This window comes from Nilaparvata lugens, chromosome 2, assembly GCF_014356525.2.
Source record: "Nilaparvata lugens isolate BPH chromosome 2, ASM1435652v1, whole genome shotgun sequence".
Lineage (NCBI taxonomy): Eukaryota > Metazoa > Arthropoda > Insecta > Hemiptera > Delphacidae > Nilaparvata > Nilaparvata lugens.
Window position 1 is genome coordinate 76,823,702 of NC_052505.1, and position 25,262 is coordinate 76,848,963.

A 25,262-nucleotide genomic window follows, 5' to 3' on the forward strand; every position below is an offset into this window, starting at 1 on the left:
GCAAGTCTTTTTGTGCCTACTGAAGGTCTGCCTACATTTATTTGTATGTCTTATAACAAACAGGACATGAACGAGGATGTACTATGGATCCTCCTCCATTATTAAAAGAATTACCATTTTCTTCAAGGACCAGCCTAGCTCGAGCATTCCATTGCACAGCTTCATCAAACCAGTCATCTTCATCTTTTCTCTTTATCTGCCTAGAAGCATGATTCTTACTATGTTTGATAGAGCGGGGAGAAGAATGACTAGGAAGACAAGGACATATGGTGGCAGGAGGTTCAGCAGTGGGGGTAGAAGCTGAAGAGATGAAGTTACAGGGGGGTTGAGCCGTGGGTGTGGAAGCTGAAGAAATGATGTTGGAGGTTGTGGAAGAAATGGAGGTTGGTGGTAGAGGAAACATTGGGGTTATTGGAGGAGCCATGGAAGTCATCAGAGGAGGAAGCAAGGAGGTTGGTGGGGGAGGAGGCATTGGGGTTGTTGGAGGAGCCATGGAAGTCATCAGAGGAGGAAGCAAGGAGGTTGGTGGGGGAGGAGGCATTGGGGTTGTTGGAGGAGCCATGGAAGTCATCGGAGGAGGAAGCTAGGAGGTTGGTGGGGGAGGAGGCATTGGGGTTGTTGGAGGAGCCATGGAAGTAATCGGAGGAGGAAGCAAGGAGGTTGGTGAGGGAGGAGGCATTGGGGTTGTTGGAGGAGCCATGGAAGTCATCAGAGGAGGAAGCAAGGAGGTTGGTGGGGGAGGAGGCATTGGGGTTGTTGGAGGAGCCATGGAAGTCATCGGAGGAGGAAGCAAGGAGGTTGGTGGGAGAGGAGGCATGGGAATTGGTAGAGCAGTATGCACAAAAGATGGAGAAGTGTTCATAGACTTACGAATGTGATGCTCCATGTTACCTATCAGAGTGCAAATCCCTTGTGGAGATAGGTGGAGCCCGTCTCTTGAGAGGAGGTTCCGGATCACATCACTGCCTTGGTCTTCACAATAATTATTATCATTCACCCAATCGATAATGAAGAGACTGAACATATAAGTATGAATGAATGAACATATTTATTACATGCAAGATGAAATATATTATAGATTTATAAAACTGTTGGAAATAGAATTAGAGAGATACTTGAACACAGATGGAAATTGATGAGAAATTGCATTCCAAATCCTAATGAATGAACATAATTATTATTAAAACAGAAAATACAAAGTTACATATAAATGTTGTGAACCACCCGGAAGACTTCTGTACTGTAAATATTGACAGCATATCCAGAATGGTTTACATCGTTATACTTCGGATTCTCGTTTGATAATAATTATACACTTGATCAATTGCAAATACATTCATGAAATATCCTACCTATCACACATTTGTCTGAACAAGACGTTCGCAACAATTGCCTTTCCATTCAAAAAATCGATTCACTCCTCTCCATTACGTCCCCAATTTTTGAACCCACTCACATCCCTCGGCAAGATGCTGGAAATGTGAATCAATGCTTTCTTGTGCTGAATGTGAATTTTCTCAATCAGCTTCAAAAGTCGCTGTGCAATTGTTGCTGGCCGGTCCCTGGTAGGGACATTATTTGTTCCCAAGTGAAGAATGATGTGATCTGTGTTCTCTGAGATTTGAACCTCAATCACATCTTAGATTCTCCGTCCTGATACAGAGTCCACAGTCACCTGAAGGAATACAAATCTTCATTGCATTAATCTATATACCCAAATCTAGTTCATATAAACAAAGTCAATGTATATTTGACATTGAATTTTAAGTAGGCCTAAATATCAAGTAATTATGGATATACCAAAAATTGATAGTATCAAGTTTAATATCTGTAATTGAATGAAATTTCAAGGAATCAACTTACTTTCAGATATCCTTTTTTTAAATATTTGTTAAAATATTTAGTTTGGCTAGCACCAATTATTATCATCACGTGGTTAGCCATTTTCACCTGCAATGAGAATTTCAGGATATCACAAAACATTACAACTCTTACTTATAGTGCCGGTTGCATAAAAGCCGGTCACATTTTAATCATGATGAATTCCAGGAAAACCAATCAGAGAAACCGTCTTATCAAAGAGACATTCTCTGATTGGCTCTTGTGATATTAATCACGGTTAAAATTTAACCGGCTATTGTGCAACCAGGCCCTAGTGTGAGAATGTGATTGCTATTATGAAACTCATTGATCAATTGGGCTAATATTATCATTAACGTGTAGCCTACATATCTACAAATACATCAAGTTATTTCTCATCAGCATGGCATATCTCTAATTGACACGTGGTTGGGCATTTTTACCTGCAATAGTTGCAGACTTAAAGAAAAACAAATAAGAATAAATAGATTTAAGAATAACATGGAAAGTGCTTAAGAAAAAAAATTATAGTAGGTACCTATATTTAAATGTTGGGATCATTGAAACAGATTGAGCAGATACTTATGTGCGAGATTCACTATTAATTTTCTTTTGAAATTCTGTATCGAAATCATATATCACATGACCACGTTACCATTTGAAAAAAATAACTTGGATTTCAAAACCTGAAGCTTCGAAATGAAGTTGGATCTGTATGACGCCAAGATGGTGGACAAAAGTTTTGAAGCGACAGAAAGTACTTTTTTCAAAAAAGTCCCTTGGACTTGCTTCTTATAACACCACTATGGATACATTTGTACTTTAATTCGTAGTACACGAGCTCTTCTTTTATAAAACGTATTACTCCTCTTCTTCTTGCATTTTCTATTGTTCTTGAATCATTTATAAAACATTGAATAAAATCTTTCTTTTCTTTTTCACTAATAAACTTTTTTAAATCTTTAAAGGATGTAAACTTCATGATTGATAGTTAGAAATCATAACCATAACCATGTGACCAAAAACCACTCACATCAACCACATGTGTAAATAGTCAGCCGTGCATGCAAAAGCAAAATAGATCCGTGACGGTCATGACTTTACCAGAAAGCGAATTGGATCCATGACGTATAACTTTACCGGAACCCGAATGGAGTTACGGTTACCGTAACTGTAGTCACTGCATTTTTCAAATTGGAGTAGGATTCCCATGATGAAACCTACTGTCATATCATACTTGTGGGGGCTAAAAGCAAAAGCTGCAAAATCCACTTTTTTCCGGAATTGAATTATTGGTACCACTGTGAGCTGTTCTGTGTCTAGTTTTAGAATATGTAACTCTTGAAGGCAAAAACTGCTCGGAAATATTTTATTTTAATATATGAAATATAGCCTTGTTTGCAAAGTCTGCAATATCCAAGTTCAAAGTTTGACGTCTGAGAAGCATAACCAACAAAATCCAATTCCACCAATCAGAGTTCTTGATTTTGTCATGTGACCAACATGGCCGCTTTTAGTTGTGATGGGCTGTATGTTGTTGACTTCCAATGAGGATTGGTTTGTAGTGAATACAGTAACTGCTCACGAATTTATTAATATTCATATTATTAAGTTATTTCAATAAACTTAAAGTGTAATGGAACCTGATGAAGAAAATGGTATTTCACCTGTGTCACCCAGTAAAGCAAGGAAAAGGCAGCGTCGTCCTGAAAAGTGGAAAAGAAATATTGCTAAGAAGTTGAGGTTAGTGTCTGCCTACTATAAATTTTATGAATATCCATAGTTTTCTTAGTTTGATTGTAATCTTAGTTGAAGCACCAAATTGTTAGCGTTGCCGTATGTTATGATTTTCGTAGGGTAACAATTGTGGGGCCTAAAAGCAAAAGCTGCAAAATCCACTTTGTGAAATTTTACAGGAGAGCAAAAAGAAAAGTTGAGGTGGTGAAACCAAATATACAGGGATGAAATTTTTTCTATGAATTCGAATATATTAATGATGAATTTTCCCAAAGTATTAAGGCTTCAAATTCATTTGTTGAGTAGTTACAGCAGTTTTTAGTTGTGACTTTGCAGGTTTTGCTTCTCAGTTTTGGATATTGCTGATTTTGCTTCCAACTTTCTATTTTATGGCTCAAGATGTTAATGAATATTGGGCATTTAAATCTAGCATTGCCTATTTTAACATAATATATTAAATTTTAGCATTGTTAAACCATCATGTTAGCGTTGCCTTTACCATAATACTACTTAGGATTTGAGGAAATAATGATGTACACAGGAATAAAAAGGTAACTTTTTTATTGGAAATGGAAAAAAGTCATTGAAAAGTGAGTAGGTAGTTGAGTTCTTCTACAGTTGATTTTCTTCTAAACAATAGTCTCAGGTGATTCTACAGTCTCCTCACACTCTGGTTCTTGGTCACCATACTTTTCGAGAAGATTTTTGTAGAAATTCAAACTCATGTTTTGAATCCAGTTGGGTCCGTAGTGAATTGCAAGAAGTCTTTGAACGTCGGTTAGTTTCACTTTTTTCACCAAGCCAACCTTTCCAGGAGAAATCAACTTAGGCTTAATGTCAGCTATTGTTAATTTCGATTTTGTCAGGAATTTGTATTGGCACGACTCATGATAATAGAAGTGCTCCCCCTTCACTACAACCTGGCTTTTATTTCTCACTGATCTCTTCAGGAAAAATCTTTTAGTTGGTGCGAACTTGAAGTGCCAGCTATTCACAGACTTGAAAACTCTGTAGGCTTCCTCCCTCCAGTCATGGATGTGACAATCTGTTCCCACATTCACTACAGTTGAAAAACTTGATACAATCTCCACATATTTGTCTGGGTTTTCTACTTGCTGCAACGCTTTAATTTTTTTCTCACAGTGTCCAAATACCCTGTCTGGTGGCATGAATGAATGGCCCCGAATTGGAAAAATGATTTCAATGGTTTCGATAGTTGATGTGGTGTCCAAAAGCCATTTGGAGCACATGGCAAGGAGAATTTGATTTTTATTCTGTCCCCCACATCCGTCAGCGAAGAGCCGTAATTTTGTTTTATTGTTGAAATCAGTGTTGTTCAATAAGTGAAAGATACATGAAGAAATCTCACTCAACCCCTTCTTGTGTTGGTCTTCTGTGCATAAGTAGCTGGTGCAGTTTTTTTTTGTTAGTTGATCTTTTGATGTACCTTTTACTGCAGTTAGATTATAAAGATAAATCTGCCGTCTGTAATAGGCTTCCTGGTCAGGGACTTTTGGCAGTGGCAAATTTTTTTGACAGTCAAATGATATATTCATTGCTTCTGGGTCATCTTGTTTTAGAAGGTCAAAAAATGCTTTGGCTCTCTTCTTGTGTATTGTTCTTTGAATGAGTTCTTGTTTTTTCTGAGGATCTTTCTCAAGTTTCATTCTTTCCTTTAGTTCAATGCAGGTTGAACACATGTCCAACCGTGGGCTGCCAAAGCCAATGTTAAAATTTCGATTAAAAACAAACCTAAAGTAACATTCTTTTGCTTTTAAATTTTCCTCAACTTTTCTATTATACATCCTGTGCAATTCTGCTATGTTGAGCTCACCAGGTAAATATTTACATCCACTCTTTGATCGGCAATAATGCACGTCACTGCAAGTCAAAGAAGAGATAAACTGAATGATTGCTTGCTTCTTCTCATTGAATTTTGTCGATACATGATCTCCTCCTCTGGTCTCTTCAGGTAAGTATCCTTTGTTCAAAAAGTTCTTTGAAACAGATTCAACTCTTGTTCTTTTAATTTGAAGAATTTGAAGAAATGCTTTTTGACATACAGGAATCAAATCATTGTCGTTGTTTTTCCTCACAAAAAAAGTTGTACTGAAAGATCTTTGATTGTTGTCATTATTTTTAGGTCTTCTTCTCACTACTGGTTTTGATTTTATGTACTGCAAAATGAAATTATTTTAGTCTGTCTTTATTTTCATAGAAGTTGGTGTGGAAATCCAAACACTGCTTCATTGTCAGGATGCTACATCTATAACTTTTGGTATGGTGACCACAGGTAGGGAAGGTAGGAAGGTTTTGTGCTTCGTATCTGTAATGAAAGAATAAAATCTTGTAGAGGAGATATTAAGCTGTTTCCATAATAATTTTCATCAACTCTGTTTAATTATAACAATTTGCGGATCTTTGAGATCAATACAACAGTTTGTATTGCTAGTTTGTTCTAATTAGAATGTTATAAACTCGCTTTAACTGTATGATTTGTATAAATTCTCACTATAATAGATGTTTAAAAAAAAAAACAATTTAATAAATGAATAATTTTTACGAAATCGCAAGCAAACTGACCATTCAATTGATAGGTGGTCGGACCAGCAAGTTGTTGACCAGCTGTTGTTGAAGAACCGCTAGTGCTAGAGTGCAGCAGATTGAAAAGAGAATAACTTGTAAAATGGGGTGAATAGGAACAGTTTTGAACTTTGGAGCTATGAATAAGTACTAAATTCAATAATAAATTATCAAAACTATACTCATATTTCCGGTCCTACCTTGTTCTTTGAAAAACAGTATGAATTTCATAGATATAAGTTATCAAAAAAATATAAAAAAATAAAATTATGGTGTTCCTATTCACCCCTCACAGCGGGATGAATAGGAACAGACCTTGTTTTTCAGCTTTGTTTTGATTTATAAATGTGTTTGGTGGATGGAAATATAATAAAAAGAAACTGTGGGCTTTTATAACATTTAATACATAAAATTTAATCGAAGAAAAGATAGATGTTCTTTGCAAGCTTTGTCTACATATCAAGATAAAAAATATCACGATACAGCTAATTAATTTCTAATTAACTGGGTAGGTAGTTAAGGGTTAATAAATTGACAGATTATCCAAGTCGTCTTGGAAAGAAACCATGTTACTGTATCCTGAGTTTGATGATGTTAGTGGTGGACGAAGCTTGCGAACAACATCTACCTTTTGTACAAAAGATTCTTCATCTGTAGGAGAAAATTTCTTTGTAAACAGAACTTTATTGAAAAATTGACAAATGTAGCCACCTTCTTCAAAGTCCTTGACTTTACACACATACAACCTACACTTAATTTTGGTTTTGCCAAACACTTTTACAACTACAAAATCATCTGGTAGCAATGATATTTGAGGGATTGAGGTATCAGCGCTAGGTTCATTATCATCATCTGAGTCGGACATGGAGAAGTCATCATTGTCAGTATCTTGCAGAGAGTAGTCAGAGGAATCATCATCGGAGGAAGAGGCTGATGTTTTCTTCTTTTTTGAAGTTTCAGTAGCATCAGTTGTAGAGGTACCGGTACTGGTACTTGGCTCGACTGAAGGTTCTTCAAAATCTGTAGCAGTGACACTTTTTCCAGCTTGAACTGGAATCTTGACCCTTTTTTTCCTAGTAGTTGGTGCATCAGTTCCTCTCAGGTTTTTCAACAGTTCTTTGAAGCAATCATCAATCTCTTTGACACTTGATTCAGGAGTGTTGGTGTTGGTACTGGTGCATGTTGACTGGTCAGTGAAGGATGTCTTTGGTAGCCTATCAAGAAGTTTTTTCCGATCTAGAGGGATGATTCCAGTTTTTTTAAAACCCGATATCACATTATCAGACTTGCAGGTGTCTAACAGCTTCTTCAATAAAGAGGGGAACTTGTCTTTTGGGATGGTTGCTTCATATCTACCAGGCCCATTTTTCCAGTCCTCAAGGATGGTCCGCCATGACATCTTTAGAGGACGAAAAAAGCTACATCCAGTGGCTGAGTAATGTGAGTTGAGTTTTTTGGTAGGAAAATGAACTTGATGTTGAAATTTTCACATTTCTCTATGATGTTAAGGGACAAGTGGGAAGACAAGTTGTCACCAATAAGATATTTCACTCCATCAAGGCGTCTGAGATGAGGGATAGCTATAGTTTCAACCCAATCTGAAAAAGTGAATGAATCAAACCATCCACTTTTGGTTTGATTGTATCTTGAATTGGCTGGGCCTCCTTCCCTCCAGCTCTCATACAAATGTAATGCCTTGTACACTACATACGGAGGCAATATGGTACCATCACCACTTGCTGAAAACATAACTGAGATGGAGGATTTTGTGGAATTCATGACTCTTTCCGGGTATTTATGACCTCTCCGAGTTATAACCTTTTTGCGACCCGGGTCGTCAGAAAGGTTGGTTTCATCATAGTTTATAATATTTGATGCAGGTACATCTTTCAGCTCATTTTCAAGGTTGTTGAAGTAATCATTGATGACGTCTTCAGATATTTCTGCTCGAGATCTCTTGATGTTCTGGCACATTCTCAGTGACAGGTCAGCTTTATGGCGTCCTAGAAATTAATAAACAAAGTCTCTGCCAGGGAGATTGTCCTTGAATTTCTTCACAGTCTTACCCCTTCGATCAAGGTAATCCTTAATTAACAGTCTTAGAGTTGTCGAATCTACTGGATATCCCCACTCACTGCACACTTTGAGCCTATTCACAAGTAGCTTCTCTTCTTCGCTGGATAAGGCAGTTTGACCACCCTTTCGCTTCATTGTGTTGCCGTTTTTACTATGTCGAAACAGTACACTTAAACTTATACCTGTAGTTTTTGCTGCCAGCCTCAGAGACATCCCATCGCTTACCAGTTGCAGTGCATTTTCAATCGACTGCGGCGAGTGTGTCTTGTGCTTTTCCAAGCTCTGATATTTCCTCGGCATCCTGAGAAAAAAAATACCATAGGTTAGGGCCATATTATATATTTATGTAAACTGAATGAATGAATGAAATAGACCTTTACCTTATTAAAGAATACTGAAGATATAAAGTACATGCCAGAGAAACAGAAATAGGTACCTTACAAATAATGTAAGAAAGAAAAATTAAGAAGATAATAAAAAAACTAAGCCATATAATTTTGACATAACTAAGAAGGTTGTCTGCCAGGATTCAGTTCTCTACATAACATGGATTATATTGAATTATCAAGTAATAAATTTTCACTCAACTTATAGAGTATTTTAGAGATCATTATCAATTAAAGATTATTATTATATTTACACTGTACTAAATAGAAATTAAATAAACTTAAGCCAACCAAACTACTCAATTTTCAGGTTAAAAAAAGAAAAACAAGGGTACGGTACCCTATATACAAACATCAAGGCTACAGCTTGATGTTTTCAATTGTATTTATACAAAACTAGAGTACTAGATTGCATTAATGGGCCATACACAGCAATTTTTATGATTATAAATAAGTATCTACTCAAATTTTCAAGCGTTTGCTTCAATTATTATGATAAGGGGTGAATAGGAAAACAAAAATATTTGTTTCCATTCACCCCACTGATTAAAAATTCCTGTTGTCATGGAAACGATATTATTTTACAACAGGAAATAATGGAAATTAACAGTTTTAACTTATATCTACCTTCTAATATTAAGTTATTGTTCAAAATAATAACAAAACTGTTGGTTTACAGTACTTGTTATTGTACTTACACGGAAAGTTTAGAAAGATTCAAAATTCACGGTTCATTCAGCAATGGCTTCCCACATCAGAACAAGAATCTGCAGCGCTGCCAACAGACCAAACTGATTTTTACCTGTATCTACAAGTAGTGCTCGAAAGCAAGACGAAATTTCCCCGATGCTGTTTAGTTTTGTCCTGCTATGACAAATTATTGAAAATATCGTGAAGTTTTGTTCCTATTCACCCCACCGTTCCTATTCACCCCATTTTACGGTAACTTAAAACAATTCACTTAAATAATGTAATAAGATATGATAGATAATAAAATATAATAATAATATTAAATTAATTGATAATATAATAATTATAGCAGTTTTAATTCCTATTTATATAATATATAAATATAAAATAAATGGTATTATAAAATATTATGATATAAAATTGTTAGATATTAAATTCGGATAGGGAAAAATCAATTTTATGAATTTTAAAATTAAGAATTCAACTTTTTGATAATATTCAATTAATGAATTTAATTTTTTTATAATAAGTTATAATAATGATCATTATGTCTCATAGTTCACAAAACGCCCAGTGGAGCGCTGTCAGCATTCCAAGTTCAGAGTAAAAGTCGGCCATCTTTGTAAACATTTCAAATTCCACTTCTATCGTTAACACGACTCGCACTGGACGGCCTAATGCCAACTGACAATGAAAAATGGAGAAACAGCGCCAAAATCAAAATGCCGAAGTTTGAAATCAGTACGTGAGATTCAACAATAATTAAGATCTATTCTTGCTTTACATAAGTGTTATTTGCCATGAAAATTAAGTATCACATGGACACATTGGAAATAAAAATAACATTCTCATAATATAATTATGATAGAAAAAGTGGGTCCTCAGGACCCAGGCTCATTACAAACACTAGAGAAATTGAGGGTCACAACTAGAAGGTTAATGAAATAAACTTATTAATATAAAAAATATTAATCTGCTGCTTTGTATATTTGTGTTCCATGAAAAGAATTGAAATCATCATTCAAATCTTGGCTTGTGTTAGCCAAGTAGTCGATGGATGAGTGAGTCCTCTATATGATAAATGTGATATCCATGGGCTGTTACCGGTTCCAGAGTTCTCATCTTCCTTATCAGCTTTTCCTTCCATGTAGGGTACTTAAATTTAATTTTTTTGCTATCCATTCCGATAAATAAGAGATTGCATCTTGGTTGGATTCGTCTTCTGGTTCATCACAATCATTAGAGAAACTTATTTCAAGTCCCTGCTCTTCGTTTCCAGCATCTTGACTATAATCATCTGGATTTTTCCCATTCACTTCGATTCCAGTCACTCTTAATACTTTGCTGACAATTGTTTCAGTGGCATTGCCTTGAATGTTTGTATTCGTACCACATTGGAGTACACCTTGTGTTTTTCCTAAAATAATCATCCGAAGCCTATAGATTGCATCTAAAGGGGAAGGAAGGTCATTCAAACTACCAAGCGTTCTTATTCGAAAACAGATTCTCAAGACAAGCCTAATTCAATCTGTGAGTAAGTACATATATTTAGTGTTGTATGTTTCTTGCAGTCCCGTGAAAATTTGTCGTAGAGACCTAGTTGTTATTACACAACCCTTTTGAAAAAGCTGCATCGTCTTTTTGCCACAGCATCGCATGCTCCTCATCAACTTTTCAACTTTATCAAGGATGTCATTTTGTTTTTCAAGATCTTGTCCTTAAGCTCTTATGAAGGACTCTCCAAACTGGCTGGGACAATAAGAGTACATTGTATCAAACCAACTGATTATCAAATCAATAAACTCTCCCTGTGTTTTGGGCTACCCCATCACCCTTCAGGTAATGATTCAGAGCAGCTGCTGTCGTGTGAGACACCAACTGGTTGGCTTTCCTCACATTTTGACGCTCAATTCTCTGGACACTCAAGTGCTCCTCTGTCAGCTTGTAGCAAATTCGCAAATCATTCTCTTCATCCATTCTTATTATCGCAGCTACCGGATTTTTGATAATGATAGACCGGTTTGATAGCTCGAAACCAGTTTCTAAGAACTAATTTCTTATCAATTTTAATACGTGTGGAGCATCAGCGATAAAATATATCCTATTAACTTTATCTTCTTGGACCGTAAAGTACGCATTTTCAGTAGTTATGCCCAATTGTTTCCATAAACCTATATTACCTCCTCCCATATCGCTCACACAGGCTTTAACAGTGAATCCTATACCTTTCAATTTTTAAATGACATTGGTAAGAATTTCCCTCAAAATATATGAAAATCACTGTAATTTTCAATTGTATTGATGGTCTATATTAATTTTTTTATCAAATTTTATCATGTATATGTGAGCTGAATTCATAGCATTCCTGGATTCTCTGGATCATGAATAAATTTGATTTTTTTTTTAAATTACCTCATCCATCAAACAAAACTATTGAAAATAATTTTAACGAATTAGTGGATGAACCAAAAATTCGGAATTGAAAAAATAGGAGATAAGAATTGAAAAAATAGGAGATAAGAATTGAAAAAAAGAATTGAAAGTAAAATTAGGAAAATGAGGGAAAGAGAAGATAAAAGCCTTTACATCTCCATCGAAATCAATAGAAAAAGAAACAAAAATTATTCAATTGCCCCCCTGTGGGGCAGAAAAACATGAAGTGATTTAATCAGAGTAATATTGAAAACTATTAAGGTGAAGTTATTGAAGGTGTAGTTCAGTGGAGACATGAATGGAGAGCTTTTTGATTCTTATTATATCAGTCTTAAATAATTATCAAGACGTATATGTTATGTGGGATATTTTAAAAACAAATTGAAATGACCACATGCTAATGGCTATAGTGCACTTACCCGGTATGTCACCATTAACAAGTGGCAATTCCATATGAATAAAAAATTATTTATTTTCAACAAACTATTTCAATAATTAAATACTTCAAATTTGAAACAGCTGAATACTCTATTTGCAGGCTATCGAGCTTAATTCCAAATATGCCATAGAAATGACCACATGCTAATGGCTATAGTGCACTTACCCGGTATATACCATTGATAAATACACTTTTCACCATTAACATGTGGCAATTCCATATGGCAATTATTATTATATATCATGAGAAAAAACATGTCCTAAAAAGGGACAGAAGTAGAAACTATCAAAAATATCAATGAATGAGATTGTAAACAAAGGACTAATTTTCTGATTTACTAGTAGAGTTTAGGGGGTGATTGGGTTATTAATTACTGATGAGGACCTTCAATTAATTTCAATTTTCACATTTCAAAAGTTACATGGGGTTTTGACTTGAAAGATTTCATCTATTATGATCATGGAAACATTATCTGATAGAAAATATGGACATGAATGAACCAAGAGAATAAACATTGGTTTGAATAAACAAGAAATTTATTGGAAGAAATTAGATCAAGAGATTCAATAGATCTATATTAATTAGAGTCAGCGATTAATTAGAATGATGGTTAGAACGGTGTGCCTTTAGGAAGCTCATATATACAATAGTTATTTGTATATCTAGAGTGAAAAGTACGACTTTTTCTCCCTGTGGGAAAAAGTTTGAAGCCCGAGGCAAAGCCAAGGGCAGCAATTTTCCTGAGGGAGAAAAAGTATTTTTCGCTCGTGATGTACACAACATTTTTCCTCCATCCACATTTTTTTATAGAAACTGCAAATAAAATCGTTCTAATAACATACGTATTGGTGACAATGATTCCTAACAACATAACCTAAATCTAAAACCTAAAAACCGGTCGTCTGGTTGGCACTGCCGATTGCGCTATCTATCGGCAAAAGTTGTAACAATTATATCAGCTGAGCAGCTACCAAAAATGGCTGACTCCAGATCACGCGGCTCAGATTTGAATTGCAGATCAAAAATATTTGTTGGCTGGTATTTTGAATAGAATAAAATATTTTAAAAATTGTATAAATTTTTTTTGTCTACTAATATTAAGAATATAATAATTATCATACAAACATATATTTCATGAGTTAATCAAATTTCTGGTTGTGGTATTGAATTCAGTTGACTCAATGACAGACACCTCTATTATGCTTTCTCATCTGAGCTTAGACCTTCTAACCTATTACAATGTAAGTTTCAAAATAGAGATGCTCCCAATGTTATTTAAATGGAGTCACTTTTACTCCCTAGGGAGTTTTTTTCTGTTTTTTACTACCGAGAGCGAAAAAGTGACACTTTAGTATTAGGTTTCAGGGAGTAAAGTAAGTACTTTAGACAGTAGGTGGAGGAAAAATAACATTTGAACACTGTTTTGGATGGGGAAACAAGTTTTTCAGAATAAAAATATGAAGTGTTTCAATTAGGGTGAAAAATTTATGCCATAGAAATGCACTTACCTGGTTTGTACTGTTGATAAGTTTTCACCATTAGCATGTGGCAATTCCATATAGCAATTTATTAATCATTTAAAACTATTCAGAATTCTGCTATTGCGAAAATTATCAAACTTTCTGAAAATTAACATCATATATATAATAAAATGTATTATTAATTTTGCTATATCATGGGAAAAAGAATTGATTTGACATTTTGATTTAGGTCAGAGATAACACCACCAAATTTTCTCGTATGCAATTAATTTTTTATTAACTTATTAGTTATTTTGGATGTTGGAAATTTATTCGTGGATTTTGAAAACATAATAATTTCACCTTGAATATTTTTACAACCCAAATCATGCTAATCGGATTTTAACAAGGATGCATAGAATTTCTGAAAAAGAAGGCTATGGTATTAAAGTGTGTCCTTTAGATGGCAGAAAGTTTTCAGAAAATGCTAGACGAAAGAGAACATATTTTACAGATAGGACACAGGAATTTTGCACAAGATTTTTAGAAGGCGTTCTAACAAGGAATGGATTAACAAGTAGTAAAGTCACTGATTCAGGTTCTAATTTAGAAGGTGTTAGTCACAATCAGATATGTCAGAAAAAAATATTCCAAATATTCACTCTTCCATGAACACGAATTTGACCTTGAAAATAATTATAAGAATGAATTATAATCAGAGATGTGGATCAGCAAATTGTATGAACAGCGAAAGTGTTGAATCAGAGAGTGAAATCATAACATCATCTCGCACTTTCAAAATATCTAGATTTGAGAGAGAAATAATACAACGTGTAGCCTATCCTTAGTTTTTCTCTCCCATTCAGTGCTTTCTTGTAAAAATAGAAAGAAAAAATTGGTTTCTTGAGAGTTTTTCAAGTAATATGAATAAAGAAAGAAGTCGATCCATAGAATTGATGTCAATAGAAAAGCATGTTGAAATTTTAGAGGAAGGCATCAGGCATACAAATAAATCAGTTGTGGATAGAAAATCTGACTTTTCCTTATAAGCTCAAAGGGCAGTAGACTGTGTTAATCTCGGTACTTAATCAACAAACAAACAAGAGATAAAAGACAAAATTCACTGGTTCTTGAATAGAATAGTTTTTGTCAGACGACTTCTGACTACAATTGTCTTTATTGATGATCGACCTACTTAGGTGATGCAGTCTTACTCTACAGTACTAGTACACTATTGTCTCGATCAAATTATGGAGGTGGATAGATTCTATTGGAGAATCAAACATGTCTCTTTTTACTCCCTTCATCACACTCACCACCAACCGGAGCATAATAATATTAGATTGATTGTTCAAATCTCCTATTTTATTTCTGATTCCGTAACACTACAAACGTGGATTGCATCCTTTGACGGCTGTACTAGGCTCTGTTTGCTTGAGCCTGAGCCATATTGCTTCATTGCTAGGGGAGACTGGGGCTAGTGTGGACACTTTTTTTCATTTTGCTATAAAAACTTGGAAACCCGTTATTATCGACGAAATTCACATACTTTGCATAGGTATTCTATTTACCTATATAAAGAACATGTACTCAGAACATGTGCAAAAATTAATGTTCTGGGGATGGAAATCTAATTTTAAAATAATTCTACATTAATTTTTGCACATGTTTGTCTAGAGTAGACAATCAATATTTTCGAGTGGGGCTGGAGTGGACAAAATAAAAAAATCTACTTTTTACAATAATTTTATTAATAACACATTATTTAAGAAATCTGTGAGTCATTTATAAGATTAAAAATGGAATAATAAGTTGAAATTGCTAAGCCTTTAGATTATTTGATATAATAATTTTTGAAGTTTACTTCAAAACTAAAATAATTGGCTGTCCTCTTTGTTCCTCTTTTTTCCACTGGTTTTAGAAGCTTGAAGCAAATATCTCCAATGTCAACTGTTGATGCATCTGTCACATCTGGAAATATGAATTTCTTCTGCTTTTTCCTGAGGTATTTCACTTCATATTCATTATCTGAAATTCTACTCTGCAATTGTCCAACATAGTAAACAAGACTTCCTTTGAAGCTTTCAAATTTCACAATTACAAAATCTCCCTGTTTCAAATTGCAATTAGGCCTATCCAGAAGTTCAGGCTCAGGAAGATCACTATCACTGTCACTGTCTTTGAAGGCTCCATTCTCTGATTCTAGATCCATTTCTATTTCGGACTCTTCACTTTCGAAGCTTGAATCTTTTTTTGAAGAGAATCTGAGACGTTTACTTGTCTGTCTCTCTACTTTTCTCTTCAATTTTTCTTCCTTCTCAACCAATTTCCTTTTCTTCTTTTCTTCTATATCTTCCAAACGTTTCTTTTCTGGAGTTTCGGTGAAAACTCGAGATTTTCCTCTTTCCCTCCCACTTGAAGAAATTTTCCTGGGTCCAGCTTTAGGAAAAGGCAGAACATTTTCAGGTGTGATGTTAACATCTTGCCTTGAATTCGTAGATTTGATGATTGATGAAGATGGAGTCTTTGAAGGAGTGATCTCAATGATGGAGGATGAAGATGGAGAAGTCGGTGCAAGCATGGAAGTCTCATTCGAAGTTTGAGGAGTTGGTGCAATTGTGAGGATTTCCTTTTAAGTCTGATTAGTTTGTGGAATCATGGGAACATCATTTGTTGTGTTATCAGATGGTGGTGGCCTGTCAGTAACGTAGCTGCACAGAAAATCTTCATCACAGAATGCAAGTCTATTCACAGGCCAAATTCCAGGATTTGAAAAAGAAGACACAATATTTTTGGCGTGAATGAATTGAGATAAGCTTTACCTACAAGACTAGCAATGTGTTCCACTCTTATCCCTGTGTTTTTTGAAGACAGTGTGCGAGTTAGATTATTGAAAGCTACCCTCAGAGCGGCTTTGAAAGGACCAAACACACCAATGTCCAATGGTTGAAGCCGGTGTGAGCAATGAGGTGGAAATGTTAAAAGTACAATGCCACTGTCCTTGGCAAAAGATACAGCTTCCAAAGTAATATGACTAGTGTGGTTGTCCAACAGCAAAAGGTATGGCCTCTCTTTTGTACAGTTTGTTTGCTCTTTTATGTGCTGTAGAACTTTCAAGAAGTGTTCAGCAGTCATCCAACCTGTATTGGATGGAAATCCTAGGCTTCCAGTAGGAGCTCCAGCAAGGTAATGACTCTTGTAACGAAGTCTTGGGAAAATAAAAACTGGGGCTAAACTATTGCCATTTGCAATAATTATGGCACAGACTGTGACTAGTTCCCCTCTCTTTCTTGCTACTATTTGGCCAACTTGTTTCTTACCAGTTTCTGCTATCACCTTGGGGCTTGGAAGTACAGTTGTGACACCAGTCTCATCCAAATTTAAAATTCTATCTGGTGAAAAATTATATTTATCCATTACTGCACAGAAGTTTCCAAAGAATTCTTCAATACTTGTCTTGTTGAATGCACTTGCACGTGCAAGGCTGGTATTTTCAGGTTTACGGAGACTCAGATTAGGGTGGCGTTTCATGTAACTCTGAATCCAGTCAATACCTGCACACTCATTGCTATCCCAACTTTCAGGGTATTTTACTTTCAGTTTTTTTGCATATTCATATGCAAGTTTTCGTGCTTGTAAATAAGTCAAACCATAGTGCATTGATGAAGCTTTGGTTAGATATTCTTGCAGCATCTTTTCTTGATCATCAGAAAACACTTGGTGAACATGGTATTTATGCTTACCTTTCACTTTGAGATTTGATGCAACATCTTTCTCTGGTGTGTTGTCAGTCTCTGAATCATTGCCCTCACCTGCTTTTAGAGCTTTGAGTCACTTGAAGAGCATAGATTTTGTGAGTCCAAATTTAGCTGCAGTTGCTCGTATGGTCTTCTTCTCCTTCATCACCTCATGTATTGCTTTCTTCACATTCTCTTCAGAAATGTCAGCACGGGAAGTTTTCCTCTCATAAGTTCGTACCATCTGAAACAAACAAAAATGACAGTTTTTTTAGTACCAAGCAATTAAATCATTGGGCTAACCTTAAAAATATTCTTATTAATTAAATTCTCAAATGGATGATTATGAATAATAATCAGGCTGGTTGCAATTCCATATGTCTTGAACATTGTTCCAGCACAAACATTAACACCAATATCCCTAAAGTCACCCATAACCAAAGCTAGTCAATCTAACTAATGTTGATATAATAATTATGTTTGAGGCATAGCCTAAGAAACTGCAGCCATTAGGCGTATTTATATTCTTGAAAAATAATCTAAATATATAATTAAATAACTCTTTAACACATTATAATTACTTAATAATTGAGTAAATGTGATAAATCATTATGTGTGTAGTGTGGGGCTAATGTAGACAATGTCCACAACAGCCCCTATGTGCAATGTCCACTCTAGCCCCCATAGACCATTTTAAGAAGAAATAGATTTGACTTATGAAAATTAATTGAAATCGGAGGCTTTATTCCTGAGTAATCAAGATTATATAACTAATATTTGAATTAAATACAAAGAAACTTTCCAAACATATAATAATTGAATGATTTATTACCTTAAAAGATGACGAGATTTTACAGTTGAAGCGCCAAAAAACGTTGTAATTTTATTCCGACTTAACCTCAAATGCGATCGACTCCAAACTTACACATGCGGTTAGAAGTCATGTTGCCAACCTAAGAAAAATTAATTTCCCGAGATTGTATCAGTATAGATGGGAACAGCTGACTTGTCTACACCAGCCCCGTGTCCACACTAGCCCCAGTCTCCCCTATTAGTCTGCCAGATAGTCAGCAATAGCTGCTGAACAAATTTCACACTATAGATTTTTTTCAATTTGTTTACAACAAATCCTGCTACATACACCACCACTATGTCATTCACATACTCAGATAGTTGCTGAGTATCTGCGCTAGAAGTCAAAAAGTAGCTGTGGTCGAGATGTCCATTCTGAGATTTAAAGAAGCTGCTGACGACTTCTATTAGATTTTTATTTTTTGAGGTGATGTTGGAGCTTACTGTCAAAATGATAATAGGGATGTCCTCAACACAATTGCTGTTTGCTGCTCCCGTGACTGCTGTGTGCGAGCAGGCGTTTGTATGCTGCTTTTAATTGTCTTGATGTGGGATTGTTATTATGACCCCCCCCCACCACTTCTAATGACACTAAAAAACACCTCCAAGTGATCCTGGCACAGTTTGTATGTAAGCAGAAATCAGAACCTCCGTGTCTGGTATTTTTCACAGTAATACCCATAAATACCTATGACTGATTTCAAGTTCATCACCAGTCCAACAAAACCAGTTGGCACAGAGGGTTGTCAGTGGGTGTTGACTTCAAATTCATTATGTATTCTATAATTTCTTCAATTCTCATGAAATCCTCTCTTGTATCCTTTTGCTAAATAGTTTCTGCTATTCAGCAAATCAAAAGCATCATTTAACATGCCAATAAATTTTTCAGTAGCCTCACTTCCCACAAAGTGTTGAGAATATTCAATAGATCGAAGATACTTGATAGCTTTGGCAACGCTCTTGCTCAGTGTTTGAACTGCTAATTTAACCTTCATCTTCTCGCATTGCCAGTTTATGTGGCACCTGGTCATTTCTGTTCCAGGGTGCAAACCTCTTTTTTCTTGGATTAAAACTATTTATTCTAAGAGCTCCCACTTCACTGCCTTATTTTCAGAGTCATAAATTATTTTGCAAGTCCCAAAGGAATTTCTCACCAGCTTTACCATATGTGGAGGTTTCTTGGATAATAAAAACTGGAGCCCCTGAAATTGGGTGAGGAAAGTCTGTTTTTTCAGTTGCTGAGAATGAAACACCAAGGTCATCAGCAGCTGAAATGTTGCTTGAAGCTCCATCAAATGTGATACTACAAACTTCAACTCCCACATCATGTAGCATCACGAGAGATGTTGAAATCAAGTTTGATTTTTGGATTCCATTGACTCCGTGAATGTGGAAAAATCCAATTGGTAGTTTCCAGCCATCATTCATACAATTGATCATTAAAACAAGTTCTTCGTTTGCCTCTGAAGCATTGTCCTCATGGTTATTGGCATCATTCGCAAAATCAACATACCTGGAAAAAATTGTTTGTATAACTAAGATCACATATTTTTCGTCATACTTGTAGGTTATGTCCAGTTTACCAAGCAAGGAATGAATGTGGTAAACAGCTGATAACATAATCCTAAACCATCTGCTGTCATTATCATGACACAATGATCATTATTAGTCAAGTAGACTCATAAAGGTCATCAGATTATTATTACCACAATTTCTTGGGTGGCTTCTGACTAATTTTGCACTCAAACCCATTTGACCAAAAGTTGAACAGCTGGCTTTTGGACATGATTTTTCTACAATGCTTGTTATTGACTAATATCGATATTGTAAGGGCCCTATCTGATTCATATTTCTAAGGAGGTTGGTGGGGGAGGAGGCATTGGGGTTGTTGGAGGAGCCATGGAAGTCATCGGAGGAGGAAGCAAGGAGGATGGTGGGGGAGGAGGCATTGGGGTTGTTGGAGGAGCCATGGAAGTCATCGGAGGAGGAAGCAAGGAGGTTGGTGGGGGAGGAGGCATTGGGGTTGTTGGAGGAGCCATGAAAGTCATTGGAGGAGGAAGCAAGGGGGTTGGTGGAAGAGGAGGCATGGGAATTGGTAGAGCAGTATGCACAAAAGATGGAGAAGTGTTCATAGACTTACGAATGTGATGCTCCATGTTACCTATATGAGTGCAAATCCCTTGTGGAGATAGGTGGAGCCCGTCTCTTGAGAGGAGGTTCCGGATCACATCACTGCCACCCTTGAATACTCTATCATTATTGATGAATCGACAGTATTCTAATCTGTAGAATAGAAATAATTGCCTGTTATATTGTATGTGACCTGAGTGGGGATGAGAAAATTGGTCTTCACAATAATTATTATCATTCACCCAATCGATAATGAAGAGACTGAACATATAAGTATGAATGAATGAACATATTTATTACATGCAAGATGAAATATATTATAGATTTATAAAACTGTTGGAAATAGAATTAGAGAGATACTTGAACACAGATGGAAATTGATGAGAAATTGCATTCCAAATCCCAATGAATGAACATTATTATTATTAAAACAGAAAATACAAAGTTACATATATGTTGTGAACCACCCGGAAGACTTCTGTTGCTGTAAATATTGACAGCATATCCAGAATGGTTTACATCGTTATACTTTGGATTCTCGTTTGATAATAATTTTACACTTGATCAATTGCAAATACTTTCATGAAATATCCTACCTATCACACATTTTTCTGAACAAGACGTTCGCAACAATTGCCTTTCCATTCAAAAAATCGATTCGCTCCTCTTCATTAAGTCCCCAATTTTTGAACCCACTCACATCCCTCGGCAAGATGCTGGAAATGTGAATCAATGCTTTCTTGTGCTGAATGTGAATTTTTTCAATCAGCTTCAAAAGTCGCTGTGCAATCGTTGCTGGCCGGTCCCTGGTAGGGACATTATTTATTCCCAAGTGAAGAATGATGTGATCTGTGTTTTCTGAGATTTGAACCTCAATCACATCTTAGATTCTCCGTCCTGATACAGAGTCCACAGTCACCTGAAGGAATACAAATCTTCATTGCATTAATCTATATACCCAAATCTAGTTCATATAAGCAAAGTCAATGTATATTTGACATTGAATTTTAAGTAGGCCTAGATATCAAGTAATTATGGATATACCAAAAATTGATAGTATCAAGTTTAATATCTGTAATTGAATGAAATTTCAAGGAATCAACTTACTTTCAGATATCCTTTTTTTAAATATTTGTTAAAATATTTAGTTTGGCTAGCACCAATTATTATCATCACGTGGTTAGCCATTTTCACCTGCAATGAGAATTTCAGGATATCACAAAACATTACAACTCTTACTTATAGTGCCGGTTGCATAAAAGCCGGTAACATTTTAATCATGATTGGCTCTTGTGATATTAATCACGGTTAAAATTTAACCGGCTATTGTGCAACCAGGCCCTAGTGTGAGAATGTGATTGCTATTATGAAACTCATTGATCAATTGGGCTAATATTATCATTAAATTATCATTAACGTGTAGCCTACATATCTACAAATACATCAAGTTATTTCTCATCAGCATGGCATATCTCTAATTGACACGTGGTTGGGCATTTTTACCTGCAATAGTTGCAGACTTAAAGAATAACAAATAAGAATAAGTAGATTTAAGAATAACATGGAAAGTGCTTAAGAAAAAAATTATAGTAGGTACCTATATTTAAATGTTGGGATCATTGAAACAGATTGAGCAGATACTTATGTGCGAGATTCACTATTAATTTTCTTTTGAAATTCTGTATTGAAATCATATATCACATGACCACGTTACCATTTGAAAAAAATAACTTGGATTTCAAAACCTGAAGCTTCGAAATGAAGTTGGATCTGTATGACGCCAAGATGGTGGACAAAAGTTTTGAAGCGACAGAAAGTACTTTTTTCAAAAAAGTCCCTTGGACTTGCTTCTTATAACACCACTATGGATACATTTGTACTTTAATTCGTAGTACACGAGCTCTTCTTTTATAAAACGTATTACTCCTCTTCTTCTTGCATTTTCTATTGTTCTTACATATCATTACACAAATTACATATAAATGTTTTCAATCTGAATATTCATAAAAATGTCACTACTCTGATTCCTCTGATACCTCAACCTCATGCTCCAAGCAGGATTCACAAACAGTATTCATATGTTTCATACACATTTGTTTTTTGCACTTGAAACATGAGGTCTTTACCTTCACATCTTTTTTCCTGGGGCATATAGTGCATCTGGACCTTGATCCAGGAGTAGCAGAAGGACCTGCTTGTGGATCAGCAGGAACATTTAGAGGATCCATTTTAGCCCTCTTAGCTGCTCTTCCCCTTATTTCTTTTGGCAAGTGCTTATTACTAGCCCTCATTTTCAGTTGTTCTGAAACTAAGTCTAGGCCCAACCTCTGAAGAAATTTTCTACGGGAAATTCTACTCTGGGGGAAGTTACCCTGATATACAATATAGCTATTTATTGCAGCAATCTCTAAAATTCGAAAGAAGAGTGTGAGAGGCCAGCGGTTTGTTTTCCTGGCTGTTGAGTAGGTTGCACACAACTTGTCTACCACATCCACTCCACCTTTTGTCAAATTATAGAAAGTAATTATTTCTGGTTTAGATGCTTCTCCTGTTGTTTCATCAATTGTGTCATCTTCCAAGTGCATGGTCGATAACAATACAACATTTTTATTTTTTTTTGGGAACATATGAAACTATAGATTTGTTTTCTTGAAATGCAAATATTGAAGATTTCAATGGACGATTTTTAGAAAAAAGAACTGGTGGCAACTCCTTCTTGTTTTTCTTCACTGTCCCTACCATTGTTACTCTTTTTTCTAACAATTTGTCTGCAAGAGGAAAACTAGTGAACCAATTGTCCACAGTCAAGTTTCTACCTGTACCATGGATTGGTACTGTCAGACGCATTGTTACGTCCATTGTACTATTTGAAACATTGAAGGGCCCATCATTTTGCTTCCCTACATAGACCTCACTGTTGAGTACATACCATGTTCTGGCATCCACCAGAGTGAACACCTTCAAGCCATACTTAGCTGGCTTACTCGGAATGTACATTCTAAATGAACAGCGTCCTCTAAATGGCACTAACTGTTCATCCAGAGTACAATACTCAGAGACAGATTAATATTTTTTGCAGTTCGAATTGAACTCCTCAAAAATATTTCGGATTGGGGACAATTTATCATGTTGTCTTCTCTCAGTACGTGTATTTACATCATCAAACCTCAAGTATCTGAGTAGAAATCTCAATCTTTTCAGATTCATTGTGGTATGACAGATTTCAATCCCAAGTTCCTCAGCATTCCAAATATCATCTAAGTTTTGATGACCTGATTTCACCAGACCACAAATGATAAGCAATCCAAAAACTGCTCTCATTTCTATGATATTTGTAGGATAAGTACTATGATCATTCACATGTTTATCTACATCTTTTTCAATTTTCAAATTCGTACACCTAACTATTTCTTGAATCAAAGTATCATCTATGAACAATAAAAAACAATCTTGAGGAGTTTTGCACATCCTACCCTCTGCTCGAACTCCTGGTAAATGCATTACAATATTCTGCTGTCTAGTTCTAACATTCTTTTGTATTTTATGCCTCCTCCATTTCGTAACTTTATCTTTACCTATGTAAGTTGGTCCATCACAATCACCTTCACTTTCCTCTTCATCGGACTGCTCACTCACTGAGTCATGTTCAGAATGGATTTCTTCATCTGGTTCCGAATCTTCACCAGATATGTTGATGGGATCTTCATCCTCATCATCATCAAGTTCCTGGAGAAGGTTTCGAATCTTCTCGCAATCAGCATCAGGATCCATTCTGCAACAAACAAAATAAATGGATTTTTAGAATATTAACACCATGATCCAAGTAGAATGTAGGCCTAATGTGTTGTGATTCTTTACAAATAAAAATTCTTTATTCTAAGAATAGAAAAATGATTCATACTTACTTGAGATGTAGGAAAAGATGATCCTGTAGTTGACAAGAACTATCACGTGAATGGTAACATGGGGGTCCAGCGACACCCCAATGACTTTGAACACTTGTAGTTAATCAGGAAACATGCAGAGCTGAGTAGATTGGCTGTCAACTAAACAGCCTAGAGGTAGAAGAAAGGTACTGTGAGTGCCAGAGCTGCTACCAACCGAACAAGAAAAAAATTCCCACATTTGTAGTGATGGGGTCTTTCAAGACCCCACGTTAACAATTGAAGGTAGAACTTGGGCAGAACTTGGTTTACGCCCCTATTCCATCTAGCTCCTCAATTGGAGTAGGATTCCCATGATGAAACCTTCTGTCATATCATACTTGTAGAGGAGATATTAAGCTGTTTCCATAATAATCCTCATCAACTCTGTTTAATTATAACAATTTGCGGATCTTTGAGATCAATACAACAGTTCGTATTGCTAGTTTGTTCTAATTAGAATGTTGTAAACTCGATTTAACTGTATGATTTGTATAAATTCTCACTATTATAGATGTTGATTGACGTTTAAAAAAAAAGCAATTTAATAAATGAATAATTTTTACAAAATCAAGGTTGCTAGTTTGGTCTAAATAGAATGTTATAAACTCGATTTACCTGTATGATTTGTTTAAATTCTCACTATAATAGATGTTTAAAAAAAACAATTTAATAAATGAATATTTTTTACGAAATCGCAAGCAAACTGACCATTCAATTGATAGGTGGTCTGACCAGCAAGTTGTTGACCAGCTGTTGTTGAAGAACCGCTAGTGCTAGAGTGCAGCAGATTGAAAAGATAATAACTTAAAACAATTTACTTAAATAATGTAATAAGATATGATAGATAATAAAATATTATAATAATAATATTAAATTAATCGATAATATAATAATTATAGCAGTTTTAATTCTTCAATAATATAATATATAATTATTTTCGGATAGGGAAAAAT

At 35.4% G+C, this 25,262-nt stretch overlaps 1 protein-coding gene across 1 annotated transcript; it reads left to right on the forward strand.

Moving 5' to 3' along the window:
• The first annotated feature begins 629 nt into the window (after positions 1 to 629).
• LOC120349686 (glycine-rich protein 23-like) lies at positions 630 to 21,615 on the forward strand. Its single transcript, XM_039420195.1, has 2 exons — positions 630 to 797; positions 20,114 to 21,615. The coding sequence occupies exons 1-2, from the start codon at positions 630 to 632 to the stop codon at positions 20,399 to 20,401; spliced, it is 456 nt and encodes a 151-aa protein (XP_039276129.1). The 3' UTR covers positions 20,402 to 21,615.
• Positions 21,616 to 25,262: the final 3,647 nt, after the last annotated feature.

What these genes read in the sequence shown, in the direction of transcription:
- LOC120349686 (XM_039420195.1), top strand. Translation starts at nt 630, where the DNA reads ATGGAAGTAATCGGAGGAGGAAGCAAGGAGGTTGGTGAGGGAGGAGGC. An exon ending in TCGGAGGAGGAAGCAAGGAG is followed by an intron (nt 798 to 20,113) that starts GTTGGTGGGAGA and finishes ATTTCTAAGGAG; the next exon opens with GTTGGTGGGGGAGGAGGCAT.